The sequence below is a fragment of the Chrysemys picta genome, chromosome 10 (genome assembly GCF_011386835.1).
Source record: "Chrysemys picta bellii isolate R12L10 chromosome 10, ASM1138683v2, whole genome shotgun sequence".
In the NCBI taxonomy this organism is placed as follows: Eukaryota; Metazoa; Chordata; order Testudines; family Emydidae; genus Chrysemys; species Chrysemys picta.
In genome coordinates, this window is record NC_088800.1 from 87,562,576 (window position 1) to 87,576,595 (window position 14,020).

Sequence of the window (14,020 nt, forward strand, 5' to 3'; positions counted from 1 at the left end):
TAATAATTAATAATAAATAGTATGTAATAAGCATGTCATAAAACCAAATTGTGTATTTCCAAGATCACTGCTTTTATAATTTATACTCAGGTAAAGGAGAAAATCCCTGGAAATATTCATTTTTAGGATGGGGTTCATGAGACTTGACATTTTCGTGAAAGGGGTTCACAAGTTGTTAAAGTTTGGGAATCACTGCTCTATTCTTTAAAAAGTGGAGAGGAACAGATTGAACCAGTCTGAGAGAGAACCCTTGTTGAGCATCTGCAGCCTCCTAGCAGGAAGATGAGATGAGATCTGATCTGATCTGTCCCATCTTGCCACCCCCACCCCCTTTACATTTATAGGCCTCTGACATTTGAGCACTTGGCTTACTGAGGTTCTTTCAAGTGACGGTGATCCCCTCCTTTGGGCCAGGTTAAGCCCAGTTCTGCTTTTCTGTATTCCCACAATAATTACAACATTGGTAACCATATTGCACTACCCCTGCATTTAGTACTAAGGTGATTTGTACCCAACCCCAGCCAAAGTTGATCACTTTGATACAGCTGTATCTGCTAAATATGTAAGCAAAGTAGGAGAAACACACCCAAGTCTCTCCCCTTCCCAGCTCGCTGTCAGGGCTCCTCCCAAACAACCTGTTCTCATGCCTGCTCAGCCGGCAGCTCCCATTCTGCAGCCGGCAGCTTCGCACTACTGGAAGCCATGGCTGCCCTGAAGCGTTTTGTTTGCAGAACATGAGCTGCCCCCAGGAGCGCTGTAAGGAATGGAAAGAACAGATCTGCTTTGAATGATTAATAACTGCTGGTCCCTTCTGGCCCTAAACAATTACAAAATCTCTCCACTTCTGTTTATCCCCAAATAGGATCCACCTCGGAAGCAAAGACAGCCAGAAAATAGTTCACCTCATGTGAGACACGTTGTCTAAGGACCCACAGATCAGCCAGGGCCGGAGTTCCCTCCCCAAGAATAGAAACTCAAATGGTTCCATGAGATTATTGTCAATCTCCTAGGCAAGAATCTCTCATAATTTGTATATGGATAAAACCTCTTTCTCCCACCCAGCTGAGCTAGAAAGAACCCCAAGAAACCAAGCAAGGGTGACACCCTGTTCTCCTGTGCAAAATGGCCCATTGTACACTGTGAGTGGCTCAGGAGATGGGTGAGGAATCTGCAATTTAAGCAAACTAGAAATGACTGGCTGTAAGATTGACGGCCAAATTGGGCAAACCGCCGGTTACCCCAAGAAATCCAAGTCACAGGTTTACATCCCAGATTAGAACTGTACATTGTTTTCCTGGTAAATCAAACATGCCATGGATAATCTGTCTTTCACCCCAAATTAGAAGTGGCAGATTTGTTTGCCTAGTGAGTCAGAGCTACATTCTTCTGTATGTCAATAATATATCTTCTTCTAAAGTTGGAGGGCATACTCCATACATTCTTTGACTGTACATAAGAATTTCACATTATTTAGGCCTTACATTAGGAAATTATAAAGGATTTTGTCAGTTTTCCTTGTAAATAATCATTGTATTCTAAAAATAATAGGCACTGTCTGACACACGGAAAAAGGAATGTTGAAAGACATAAACAAGGGTATAATTCTGGAATATTCAGAGAAATTGCTCTTAAGGGGGGATCACAACTGATAGTAGGGGCTAATAATGAAATGTAATCCTTGAAATGAATCAAATATACAAAGCCTCTGATAAGAAAAGGATTGAAGAAGCCTGTTATATAGAAACACCATCTATTGGGTACCAATAGAGGAACAGAGAGTGTGTCTACATTGCAATTAAAAACCCACCACTGGCCTGTGCCAGTGTAGACATTTGGGATCTAGGACCCGCAAGGTGGGAGGGTCCCAGAGCTCAGGCAGCATCCCAAGCCCAAACGTCTATACCACAATTAAACAGCTCCGCGAGCCCAAGTCAGCTGCAGGTATACATATCCAGAGAGAGCTGAAATCTGAGCATTCACTTGGCACGTGTCCAGTAGAAATCAGAGGGTGGCCCCTTCCAACTGTCCCTAAAATTAGGATACATAAAATGGAAGTCAGCATGTGCAAGTAAAGAGTTGACTGAACCCATCAAGAAGGTGCAGAATCCTAAGTTTGACCGATGCCCGGACCAGCTGTGTGGAAAGGACTTTCCCCCATCCATAGTTTGGATTTTAACTCCTTTATAAGTCCAAGCAAATTGGCCTAAGAGAGACTGAAAATAATATGTAACTTTTGACATTCTAAACTTGTCCCTTTTGGACCAATCCATTCAAACAACAGTAACCACACTTGTCAAAGTGCCGTAAAGTCCAGGGCATCCTTGGGAGTGAGAGAAATGTGCTAGGTACTAAAGAATTCAGAGTTGACGATCAAAAGCCAATGTAATAAGAAATCTTGGTAATTTGCATTGTTCCTTGGTACAACTGTGGAACCTCAACTCTTGCCTGTGAGAAGACTGCATCTGTGCAAGACTACACTGTGTGTAGTACACACATGGAACATTGGCTGTGTCTACACTTGAGGGATGGTTGTATACTGGTCAGTGTATACTAATGTGGTTCTGGATGAATTAATAAATGGTTGGTTGGTTAAGACAAGCAAGTGTCCTGACCTGAGAAATACTGTTCAAATTACAAGTTGGCCTGAAAAGAACCAAGCTCTATATTAGTTAGCTAACTCTCCCTGGACTCACTATTAGGTTCCATTCTATATTGGCTAGAACACTTATCCACTGGCAAACCTAGTTTGTTAGATTTCAGCTTTAAAATCTAACTGGCCTCTTGGCAAATTCATAAAGATGGACCCTCTTCCAGCGCGGCCGGCAGCCTGGCCCCCACGTGCCATCTCCCAATCCCACAGGCTGGACAAGCAGACCTGATCTGCCAGCCCCTCTCTGGCTGCAGCCACACTGATGCTGCCTGGAGAGCCACAGCACACCCCAGCCAGTCCAAGCTGTGAGGGGTTAACCTGGCTCAGGACCATTTCCATATTCCATTTTTCTTTTTGATTAGGCTTTATCATCCCTAGCTGGCAGGGCCAATTTGTACTGAAAATGCTGCTTCTCAAGAGAGTGCACGTGAATATATCTGGGCTGATGGCAGGAGATACCTGGCAACCCCCACCCTGCGCATAGGAGCCAAAATGTATTCACAGAGCCTAGACAAAAGAGCTTTTTCCTTTGCACGTAGAGAAGCTGGTTATGGGCTTGCAGCAGAATCAGATGGTGGGGACACAAAAGCCATAGAGAGCTGCCCATATACTGGCCCTATTTGTGAGCTAAGTGGGAGTAGAAGGTTTTTCTTCTTCAGTTGGCCCCCTTCCTCACTAGTCACCCAGATACGGTAATCCATCCTCTGGCTGGGCAGTTACACACTAGTGACGGGAGCATGTCCTGAAAACAGCATTGCTGGCGCTCGGGTTTCCTAGGCTTTAATCTCACTACAGCCATGTCCTGTGCAGGAGCAACAGAGAACGCGACACAGGAGACATGGGGCGCGATACCGTTTAATTGTGTACGGCGTGTCCCAGAATGCTGGCCAGAGCTAGTCTGAATCCACAGCCGGGTTCCAGAGGGAGAGAGGAATGTTCGTCAGCTGGAATTAGGAAAGGACTGAGGGAAGCTGATCCATATGGCGGGTGCTGGAGAGGAGGAGGCAGCCGGTTTGTGGGGGGGGACCAGCTGACCAAGCTAATGACTGATGAGCATGGAGGGGGGATTGAGAGAGAAACACGGTCATCTGGGCCAACCCCCTTTTCAAAGCAGGGGCCAGTTTTGAGCCGGACCCTGAACTGAATGGGGAGTCGGGGGAGACGGCTGAGGAGGGAACATTGTCTGTCTGGGTGAGCCAGGCGGGCAGCACCTTTATGTGCACTCAGGCCAGGCAAGCTGGGATGTGGAGACACAGCGGGCAAGGGGGAAAGGCCTGGGTGAGATTAGCGCTGAGGTGGAATCCAGGCCACAGGGTGCATTGGGCAGTGAGGTGGAGGTAACAAAAGGCCTTCAAGCTCCATATGTAAAACCTGGAGGGAAATCATGCTAGGTCAAGGGAGACCCAAGGCACCTACGAAAGTGGGGAATGATTCCTTCCCGGTTCCTCTCCCTGCCGAGAGGGTTCCCAGTGGGATGGAGGCCAAAAATGCAGAAGGATCTTTCCACTCAGATACGGAGCCCAGCAAAACACTGCAGCACTTGCTGGGAAAGGTGCTCAGTGGAAACCATGGGGCAGCGGCACCTCTGGGAGCCTTAGCTGTCTACACAGCCCACCCCAGTGAGCCGCTCAGCAGACGGGCTAGTGGGGCTTGTGCTCTGGCAATAGTGGTGCAGGCAGAGCTCGGAAGTGGCGGCTGGGGCTGGAGCTCAGGCTCTGAAGCGTAGGAAGGGGGGTGGGCTCCACAGCTTGGCAGTGCCATTCACACAGCCATTGTCAGAGCCCTAGCGCGAGCCCTGCTAACCTGAGTCTGCTGACGCGGGCTAGGCAGCTCGCTCCCAGGGAAATGGCCTTGCTACCACCACACAATGCCATGAGACGAGCTGGGATACGCCCCAGGTCCCTTGGGAAGTCAGCACTTCCAGCTCCCTGAGAAGGATGCTCTCCCAAACAGGCCACCTCCACCGTGCCAGCGTCATCAGCAGCCCACCTGTAATTCCTGGGAAACAAAAGGACGCCCAGAGAGACACTTAGCACACAGAACCACACGACAATTAAAAGCTATGTTCATAATAGGGCCATTAGTGCCGATTCTTAGACATTTTACATAGGAGCGGCATGTAATAATTGTTTCCAATTAAATTATGCTTCTCTAAGGTGCATTAACTGGTTTTACCCATCCGATTAATTGGGCCCATCTCTACTGTGTGGAGCAGAGCTACATGGCTCCGGAGGGGAGGCCGACAGTTAATAAAACGTGTGATTGAGGAACTAATGCAGGGGGACTCTGCTGTCAAACACCCCTCCCCCCCGCACACTCACCCACAAACACCCCCACCCCCGCACACTCACCCACAAACACCCCCACCCCCGCACACTCACCCACAAACACCCGCAGTCCCTGCACACTCACCCACAAACACCCCCACCCCCGCACACTCACCCACAAACACCCGCAGTCCCTGCACACTCACCCACAAACACCCGCAGTCCCTGCACATGCAGGCAGGCAGGTGTCTGTACCCAGGCACAGCTGCATGTGTTTCTATACATACAGCGAGCTTGGGTGCACACACGCACGCACACATACACACGCGCGTGCACAGAGTGCATTAGCGCATGCACACACATACCCACGCTTCTAGAACAGAATGAGCGTCTACGTGCTGAGATGATCTTTAGACCCAAGCATCCCAATCCACCCCCACTATCCATCTCTTCCCCACCTCTCGCACTACGCCACCTCACGCTCACACTCCCGCCCTACCTCAGGGGGTGGGGAATGAAAGGGAAAGGCAAAGGCCAGCCCACCTAGCCCCTGTGCACAGCAATGGCACATGCGTGCGGGTGCCTCCTTTCCCCTGCGCTGCTAGCTGCTTCCACGTCAGTGCGGGCAGCCAGTGCTCTGATCCCTCCCCACCTCTGGGGTTTGCTGCCTGCCGGGAAGCTTGGCTGGAGGCGAAGGTTTCTCAGCAGGAAATTGCAGTGGCCCCAATTTGTGCAGAAAGAAGTGAGCTGCTGCCAGGACCTGGGGGTGATGTTTTATTTACTTGAGAAGGGAAGAATGTCTCCCTGAAAATTCCACAGATTCCTCCAACCCTTTTATTCTCACCAAATAAGCAGTCTGGGCTCATTTGGGCTGGACGTGAGGGCAGCGCTGGATGCTCTCAGTCAGATCAGGAAGAAAAGGAGCAGTTGCAGGGCTGGTTATATTTCATTTATACTAATCCCCCAGACCTCAGGGGGGAGGAGGCGCGGCCCAGGCTGGCCCCCCCGGCGTTTCCAGCCTGGGTCGGCTTGGGCCCTGGGGTGCCGGCCCCCGGCTGAGCACCCCCGGCCCGCCCAGCACTGCCAGTCCCCGGCCCCCGGCCGAGCACCCCCGGCCCGCTCAGCACCCCCCGGCCCCGCCGGCCCCATGCCCCGCCGGCCGCCGGCCCTCGGCGCCCCCAGCCCCGCCGACCACCGGCCCTCGGCACCCCCTGCCCAGCACCGCCGGCCCCCGGCCCAGCCCCCGGCCCAGCACCGCTGGCCCCGCATATCCCGATTTTCCCGGACATGTCCGGCTTTTTGGGATTTCCCCCCGGACGGGGATTTGGAGTCCAAAAAGCCGGACATGTCCGGGAAAATCCGGACGTATGGTAACCCTAGGCTCGCCGCCCTCCCCGGCGCTCTGGCCGACCAGGGAGAGCGGGGCTCTGGCTGGGCTCGCCGCCCTCCCCTAGTGCTCCGGCCGGTCTGGGAGAGTGGGTCCCCGGCCGGGCTCGCCGCCCTCCCCCCGGCGCTCCTGTCTCTGGGTATGCCCATGACTGATGTACCGTCAGGAAAATACAGTTATCAACTGTTATAAATTGCTACCTGTATCGTGTGGTAATTTGCTAGCACATTACAGCAGAGGCTCTGTGACATGACATTAGGGGAGCACACCGTGAGAAACGGTGCTTTCCCAAATTCCAGATGCTCGTTCCATTTGTAAGATTCTCCTGTTCAATTAACTAACGATCATTTCCCACCAGAGCACTGCTGTTCACCAGGCGGCATCCTATGTCCCTAATTCCCTTCTTGGAAACATTGACTGCTTGGGGTGTAATTTCCAAACCCTTACGGAGTAACCTGCTGCTAATGACTCAGTTTCCCTAACCAGGGGACTGTGCTCACTCTTCATTGCGACTCCTTTCTGCCTTAATTATGGCATCTTTTAGGACTGTGAAAGTTACTAGTGACCCCCCTTAATAGAGCAGTTGTTATGTCAGCCAGCAGCCATTACGGGGAAGCAGACACCTTAAGGACACAGTAGCCTGAACTTTTCAACTGTCTTTTTTTTAAGGCCTTAAGGTAGTTGGAGCTGGTCCCAAGCCGGTTTTTACTGACCAGATAGCAAAAGCATGGGTCTGACAACCACCAATCAAGTGTTAACACTGCAAGGACCTTTGTTTGAATATGTATAAAAAATCTGTAAAATGTGTGTAAGACAAAGTTTTTGTACCAAGGTGCAAAGCTCTCCTTTCTTCTGCAGAATAAAGCAACTCCTCCTTATCCCTGTCTGGCTGTTATTGGCTCTCAGCTAGGTGGACCCGATATTTCGGTGACAGTTTCTGGCGACTCCGCCGGGACTCTCCTAGCTTGGACATTGGACTCCGGATGGCTGCGGCGAACTGGGAATGGCGCCAATGGGGTGTTTCGCCCCTTTTCTCTGCTTCACCGCAGCCACTGGGGTTCGTGCTCCGATAAGGTGAGTCCTAATAGTATAAGGAGACACTATCTGGTTCTGGTTCTGGTTCTGGTTCTGGTTCTGGTCTGGTTAACTGGCTAATGAATTTCTGTCTTATACATTTGGGCATTAGGTGTGTGAATGGAACTGAGCCTCTCATTCGTAATTCCTCAGAGTGGAAGCCATCGCGTGCGATGAAGCTCTGAGGTCGAATTGGGATCCTTCTGTCCCGTCCCCTGTAGCGGTCAGTATTAGTAAAAATTCCTGTAATAGGATCCTATTAGGCCATAATTCCCTCTGTTCTCTGTGTAATTCTTTGTTAGAGTGTCAGCAGGCAGATGGGTGGGTCTCTGGTAAAACCCTCAAAGGATAGTCCTTTGGATTATATGTTAAGCAAATGGCCCTTACCCGGTGTTCAAAAAGGGATGTCAAGGAAGCGTTTTTTATAACTTTGCATCCAGGATTGGCCAGCCCTGGGGACTGCGTGGCCCGAGTATGGCTCCTTTGATATTCCTACCCATTTAACCCCCTTACGCCTGACATTGGAAAACCAGGTGCCGGGGCAAATGAACTATTGGTTTTTGTGGGATAATGAGGCTCATCGTCGCATGAAGAAGATATAGATTCAGGCCCCTCTATTCCCGAAAGCTTCTGCCCCTCACGAGGCTGATTATTTGGAGGATACCCCCCCACACCCATGTATTGCTCTAGACCACGCCCACCCCCGGCGGCAGCATTACCAATTGCGGTGGACCCGGTACCCTCCTCAACGGAACCCAGGACAGCAGGTCTACCGAGACAGATCCTGCCAACAAAAATTAAGGACGCCACAATGCAGATCCCAAGGCCACGGACACAGTCCACGGTCAGGCTTATTTTTATTTCCCAGTCAGCCCCGGACATCAAGAAGCGGTTGCAGCAGCTCGAGGGTGCTGAAGGAAAATCCCTGGAGAAACTGGTAAATGTGGTCACCCGGGTATATCATATAATAACCAAGTGTTAACACTGCAAGGACCTTTGTCTGAATATGTATAAAAAATCTGTAAAATGTGTGTAAGACAAAGTTTTTGTACCAAGGTGCAAAGCTCTCCTTTCTTCTGCAGAATAAAGCAACTCCTCCTTATCCCTGTCTGGCTGTTATTGGCTCTCAGCTAGGTGGACCCGATATTTCGATAACAGGACTTACCAACATGTGGGCAGAGCCAAGCAGGTCTTCACTGATTCATTGCAATCAAAAGTTGCATTCCAGGAATTCTGCAAACTAGGAAATAATCCTCTTTGCAGCCTGTAATTTTTGTAATGATAATGTGCTGAACATTGTAGCAGTTTTGCAGACACTAACGGTGAGTTCTGCTTTAATGTGTCTAATTGTGATAATGACACTAATGCCAGATATTCCTGCAGCCTGGCACATTTACTGTAATAAGTGGGTGTTACGCTTCATGGCAGGATAAGTCATTACGGTTTCAGAGGAGTCATGCCGTGTTGTACCTGCAGTAGAGCAGTGATTCCTGGTCTGGTTGCAAGCCCTGTAATGAGCCAGGGTCTGCAGCGCCCTGATGTACATTGTGGGCTCTTTCCAGGGCGAAGGGGAGGTTTAACTCAGTGCCGACGGACAGCCCCAGACCTAGTCGCCACATAAACTTGTGTCCATGGCAGTTCATTAGAAGCCCAGGATTTGCCTGTCTACTAAAAGGAGCGGCTGGAAGTGCACTGTCTGGGAGCCTTCTCCCCTCACAGCCAGGTTCTCCGGTAGGACCGCACCCACCTGCTCCTGCAGCCTGGGCCGGGGCCAGCGCTATTTCGTGCTCATCCCTAGTGCTCATCCCCACCAAGCCAGGCACAGCAGCTCTGGCATCTGCCAGACAGGAGACACGACACACACCTACTGGAAGGGGCCAGGTTCTGCCCATTTCCCACTGCTAGGTACAAGCCGGTCCCTGTTGGGGCTGGAACTTTCTGAACTTCGGGAGACACCAGTTGAACCATACATCAGCCCTCAGCCGCAGGCAGCCACGTAATAGCCGCTTTGTGGGGGACCGGCACAGGAGACCCAGCACCCTGGTTTATGGGACTACTGCGTGTGGTCCCCAGGCCACTGGATCTGAGTTTTCATTGACGGCCCTTTCTCGTGGATGGCTGTGATTGGGCTGAGGCACAGCACCCAGTGGGAACAGGCACCGCAGTCTGCAGTCTGAACACCAGTCGCCCTGCGGGGTTGGGGGTTCTCTCAGGGGCGCTGGTTTAACCCAAACTGACACCGAGTCAGCAAATGTCTCCAGTTGCATGTTCCTGCCAGGCAGCAAACAGGATAGCACAACCCCCGGGCACCTCCTCTGCGCCCCTCACGTTCCCTGCCCCCGCAGGCGGTCAGCGCCGCGCCCTGCCTTGCCCCTGCTTTCCGCAGAGTGGGTCTAGACTTGGCTACAATTGCTGAGCTCCCAGCGGGCAGTGCCTCCCAGAGCTGCCTCGCACCCACCGCTGGGAACTAGCCCCAGGCCCTGGGCTGTTGTCTGGCTTGGCTCAACCTCCCACTCAGGGCACCAGAGGGGTGGGGCAGCACATCTGGATCCCCTGCCAGGGTTGATAAAACCTGCAGCATCCGTCACAGGGACCAGCCTCTTTTGTTCCATTAAGGCAGGTTCTCCTGCCCCTGGACCTCAGTGAAAGCCATGGCACATAGCCACGAGATCCAGCCAGTGAAAGTGTTAGCAGCCGAGTACTTTCTGGCAGTTTGGGGGAGAAGGCAGATCCATGTCTGCCCAGCTCATGCCAGGAGAATTATAGCTGTTCTGTTGTTTTTGTGGGAAGCAAAGGGGTAGTTCTCCTAACATATGGTTAATTTCTGCAAATAAATCCCCCTGCACCGAAACCTCCCATTTCCTTTACGTGCTCAGATATTTCGTTGTGATTTGCAGTAGAACCTGTGCCCTGGCTTGCACATAAAAGCAAATGCAGAAGCAACGTGCCCTGGCAATATAAACCTTCTCCCTGGAGCCAGGGCCTTTCCTGCAGGGAAGACAGCCGGATGCAGTGTCTCACACACAGCGGGTATGGATGTCTTTTCAAATGTATATTTCAGGACACAAATAAACACAGAACCATCTGATGTGCTATTCCCCGGGATTTCTGCCCAGCAGCCTGTATGACAAGCACAGTTCCCATCTGAACTTGCATGCAACTATATTTACAAACAGCTTATTAAAAAGTGCTTAAAATAGTAAGTTCTTGGGGACTATCTCCCTGGAGACTTGTGTGCTGTCGCTGTCGGTCACAAGAGGAACTACACTCTCTGGTCTCAGTCTCGCCTGGAAATGGAAAGTCATCCAGCTGCAAGGGCCGGGGGTGCTGCAGTGCAGAGAGGCTGAGCCGTGTGGAGAGGCGCAGGACTGGAATTATGGGGCTGCCCCACGTCAAGAGAATTGAGGTGCACTGGCAGAGCTGGGCAGAGCAGCCCACATTCACTATCCCTCGCTTTGCCATGGGTGTCATACTCACAGCTCTTTGGGATCTCTCAGACTGTCTCAAATACTTTAACTCTGAGATTCCTTCTGCTGTCTGACAAAGTGGGCAGGTTCTCTGCCGAGGGCCAGGGCGCCCCAGGGTCACAAGTCAGCATTCTATTTGCCATAAAACCCACTGTCAGGGAGCTCTGTGGGATCATGGATATGAATTGCTTTGACCCTCACTTATGTTGATAGGGTGGAGTATTAAATCTCTATTTTGGAAGCATTAAGTCTGTGTAATAGAGTGATGCCACGAGCAGTTTGCAATAAGCTGGAGGAATATTACTGTCCTGGGAGACAGACAATCCAACCACAGCCACAAATTGATAACAGAGATGGTCGCTCCAGCTCAGCCTGCCTATTAATTAGGATTATATTGTACATGTAAGAAGATGATCTGTTACACCGGCAGTTACTTGTTGCTTTTCTCTCCCCGTTGTAAACAACGTGCCTGGAGCCAGAGCACAGACAGGTCTGCAACTTAACTCACTAAACCTTGACCACACCGTTATATGCTTGAATCTTTGCTACAGAAAATTAATTTCGGAAGTCCTTAGTACAGCAGATGCAGGGCCTTTATTCTGCTCTTACATAAACAAGCAGCGATTGCCGGGGTCACCTGCATGAGTGGACCAGGGATTGCCGGGGTCTCCTGCATGAGTGGACCAGGGATTGCCGGGGTCACCTGCATGAGTGGACCAGGGATTGCCGGGGTCTCCTGCATGCGTGGACCAGGGATTGCCAGGGTCTCCTGCATGAGTGGACCAGGGATTGCCAGGGTCTCCTGCATGCGTGGACCAGGGATTGCCGGGATCTCCTGCATGAGTGGACCAGGGATTGCCAGGGTCTCCTGCATGCGTGGACCAGGGATTGCCAGGGTCTCCTGCATGCGTGGACCAGGGATTGCCAGGGTCTCCTGCATGCGTGGACCAGGGATTGCCGGGGTCACCTGCATGAGTGGACCAGGGATTGCCGGGGTCTCCTGTATGCGTGGACCAGGGATTGCCAGGATCTCCTGCATGCATGGACCAGGGATTGCCAGGATCTCCTACATGAGTGGAGCAGGGATTGCCGGGATCTCCTGCATGAGTGGACCAGGGATTGTCAGGGTCTCCTGCATGCGTGGACCAGGGATTGCCAGGGTCTCCTGCATGAGTGACCAGGAATTGCCGGGGTCACCTGTATGAGTGGACCAGGGATTGCCGGGGTCACCTGCATGAGTGGACCAGGGATTGCCGGGGTCTCCTGCATGAGTGGACCAGGGATTGCCGGGGTCACCTGCATGAGTGGACCAGGGATTGCCGGGGTCTCCTGCATGCGTGGACCAGGGATTGCCAGGGTCTCCTGCATGAGTGGACCAGGGATTGCCAGGGTCTCCTGCATGCGTGGACCAGGGATTGCCGGGATCTCCTGCATGAGTGGACCAGGGATTGCCAGGGTCTCCTGCATGCGTGGACCAGGGATTGCCAGGGTCTCCTGCATGCGTGGACCAGGGATTGCCAGGGTCTCCTGCATGCGTGGACCAGGGATTGCCGGGGTCACCTGCATGAGTGGACCAGGGATTGCCGGGGTCTCCTGTATGCGTGGACCAGGGATTGCCAGGATCTCCTGCATGCATGGACCAGGGATTGCCAGGATCTCCTACATGAGTGGACCAGGGATTGCCGGGATCTCCTGCATGAGTGGACCAGGGATTGTCAGGGTCTCCTGCATGCGTGGACCAGGGATTGCCAGGGTCTCCTGCATGAGTGACCAGGAATTGCCGGGGTCACCTGTATGAGTGGACCAGGGATTGCCGGGGTCACCTGCATGAGTGGACCAGGGATTGCCGGGGTCTCCTGTATGCGTGGACCAGGGATTGCCAGGATCTCCTGCATGCATGGACCAGGGATTGCCGGGATCTCCTGCATGCGTGGACCAGGAATTGCCGGGGTCACCTGCATGCGTGGACCAGGGATTACCGGGATCTCCTGCATGAGTGGACCAGGGATTGCCGGGGTCTCCTGCATGCGTGGACCAGGGATTACCGGGGTCACCTGCATGAGTGGACCAGGGATTGCCGGGGTCTCCTGTATGCGTGGACCAGGGATTGCCAGGATCTCCTGCATGCATGGACCAGGGATTGCCGGGATCTCCTGCATGCGTGGACCAGGGATTGCTGGGGTCACCTGCATGCGTGGACCAGGGATTGCCGGGATCTCCTGCATGCGTGGACCAGGGATTGCCGGGGTCTCCTGCATGCGTGGACCAGGGATTGCCGGGGTCTCCTGCATGCGTGGACCAGGGATTGCCAGGGTCTCCTGCATGCGTGGACCAGGGATTGCCGGGGTCTCCTGCATGAGTGGACCAGGGATTGCCGGGGTCTCCTGCATGCGTGGACCAGGGATTGCCAGGATCTCCTGCATGCGTGGACCAGGGATTGCCGGGGTCACCTGCATGCGTGGACCAACAAAGGATGAAGGCGTGAACCTTCCTCTCTCCCACGCAATACATTCAAAGACTGTGCCGCTGCCGTCCCTCTGAATGGCCATGACAGAAGAGCTGGGACGTGCTGGTCAGAGCGAATGTGTCAGTATCACTAATGAGCAGCTAAACGGCCGATCCCTGTGTGAGGCTCAGCTCCTGCCTGGCGCACTGATGTCACTGGCTCCTTCTCCAGCTGGTTCCATCTCGCAGGACAAGAAACTTGAAAATTCAGTTTTAGCTCAATTTAAGTTTCTCCTCTCTCTTCCTCTCCCTCAGCGTCTGCCAGCACCCAGTGGCCAGGGGCAGGATCTGTCTCGCTCTGCCCCCACCTCCTGGCCCTCGCAGTCTGTCGCTCTCACACCCTGCAGCAGGCGTGGTGCTCACTCAGCACTCGTGGGCATTCATTGATTTAGTCTGATTGCAGAGCCCCACTTGGGGTCTAAATTACTGGTGTCAATACTTTAATTTAGCACCTTTCGTTCCTCTCCCTGGAATTTATTGGCAAGTCTGCAACAGGCTGGAGAGGCCGAACTCCATGCGGATGCTAAGGGCTCATCAAGGCTTCTGCTTTGCTCAGGAAAACAGCTGATTTCTTTCTGGTTTCATGACAAAGCCCCGCTGGAGAGGACCTGCCATTTCACAGCACAAACAGCTCTCGTCCCCCGGGAAAGCTCCGGAACAAGCACAATCC

At 52.6% G+C, this 14,020-nt stretch overlaps 1 protein-coding gene across 1 annotated transcript; it reads right to left on the minus strand.

Annotated features, from left to right (window-relative positions):
- Positions 1 to 11,416: 11,416 nt before the first annotated feature.
- Positions 11,417 to 13,394, minus strand: LOC135974093 (collagen alpha-5(IV) chain-like). Its single transcript, XM_065560402.1, has 3 exons — positions 12,669 to 13,394; positions 12,142 to 12,405; positions 11,417 to 11,812 (listed from the first exon to the last, which is right to left on the minus strand). Exons 1-3 carry the CDS (start codon positions 13,392 to 13,394, stop codon positions 11,417 to 11,419), a joined length of 1,386 nt encoding a protein of 461 aa, XP_065416474.1.
- Between the last annotated feature and the right edge of the window lie 626 nt (positions 13,395 to 14,020).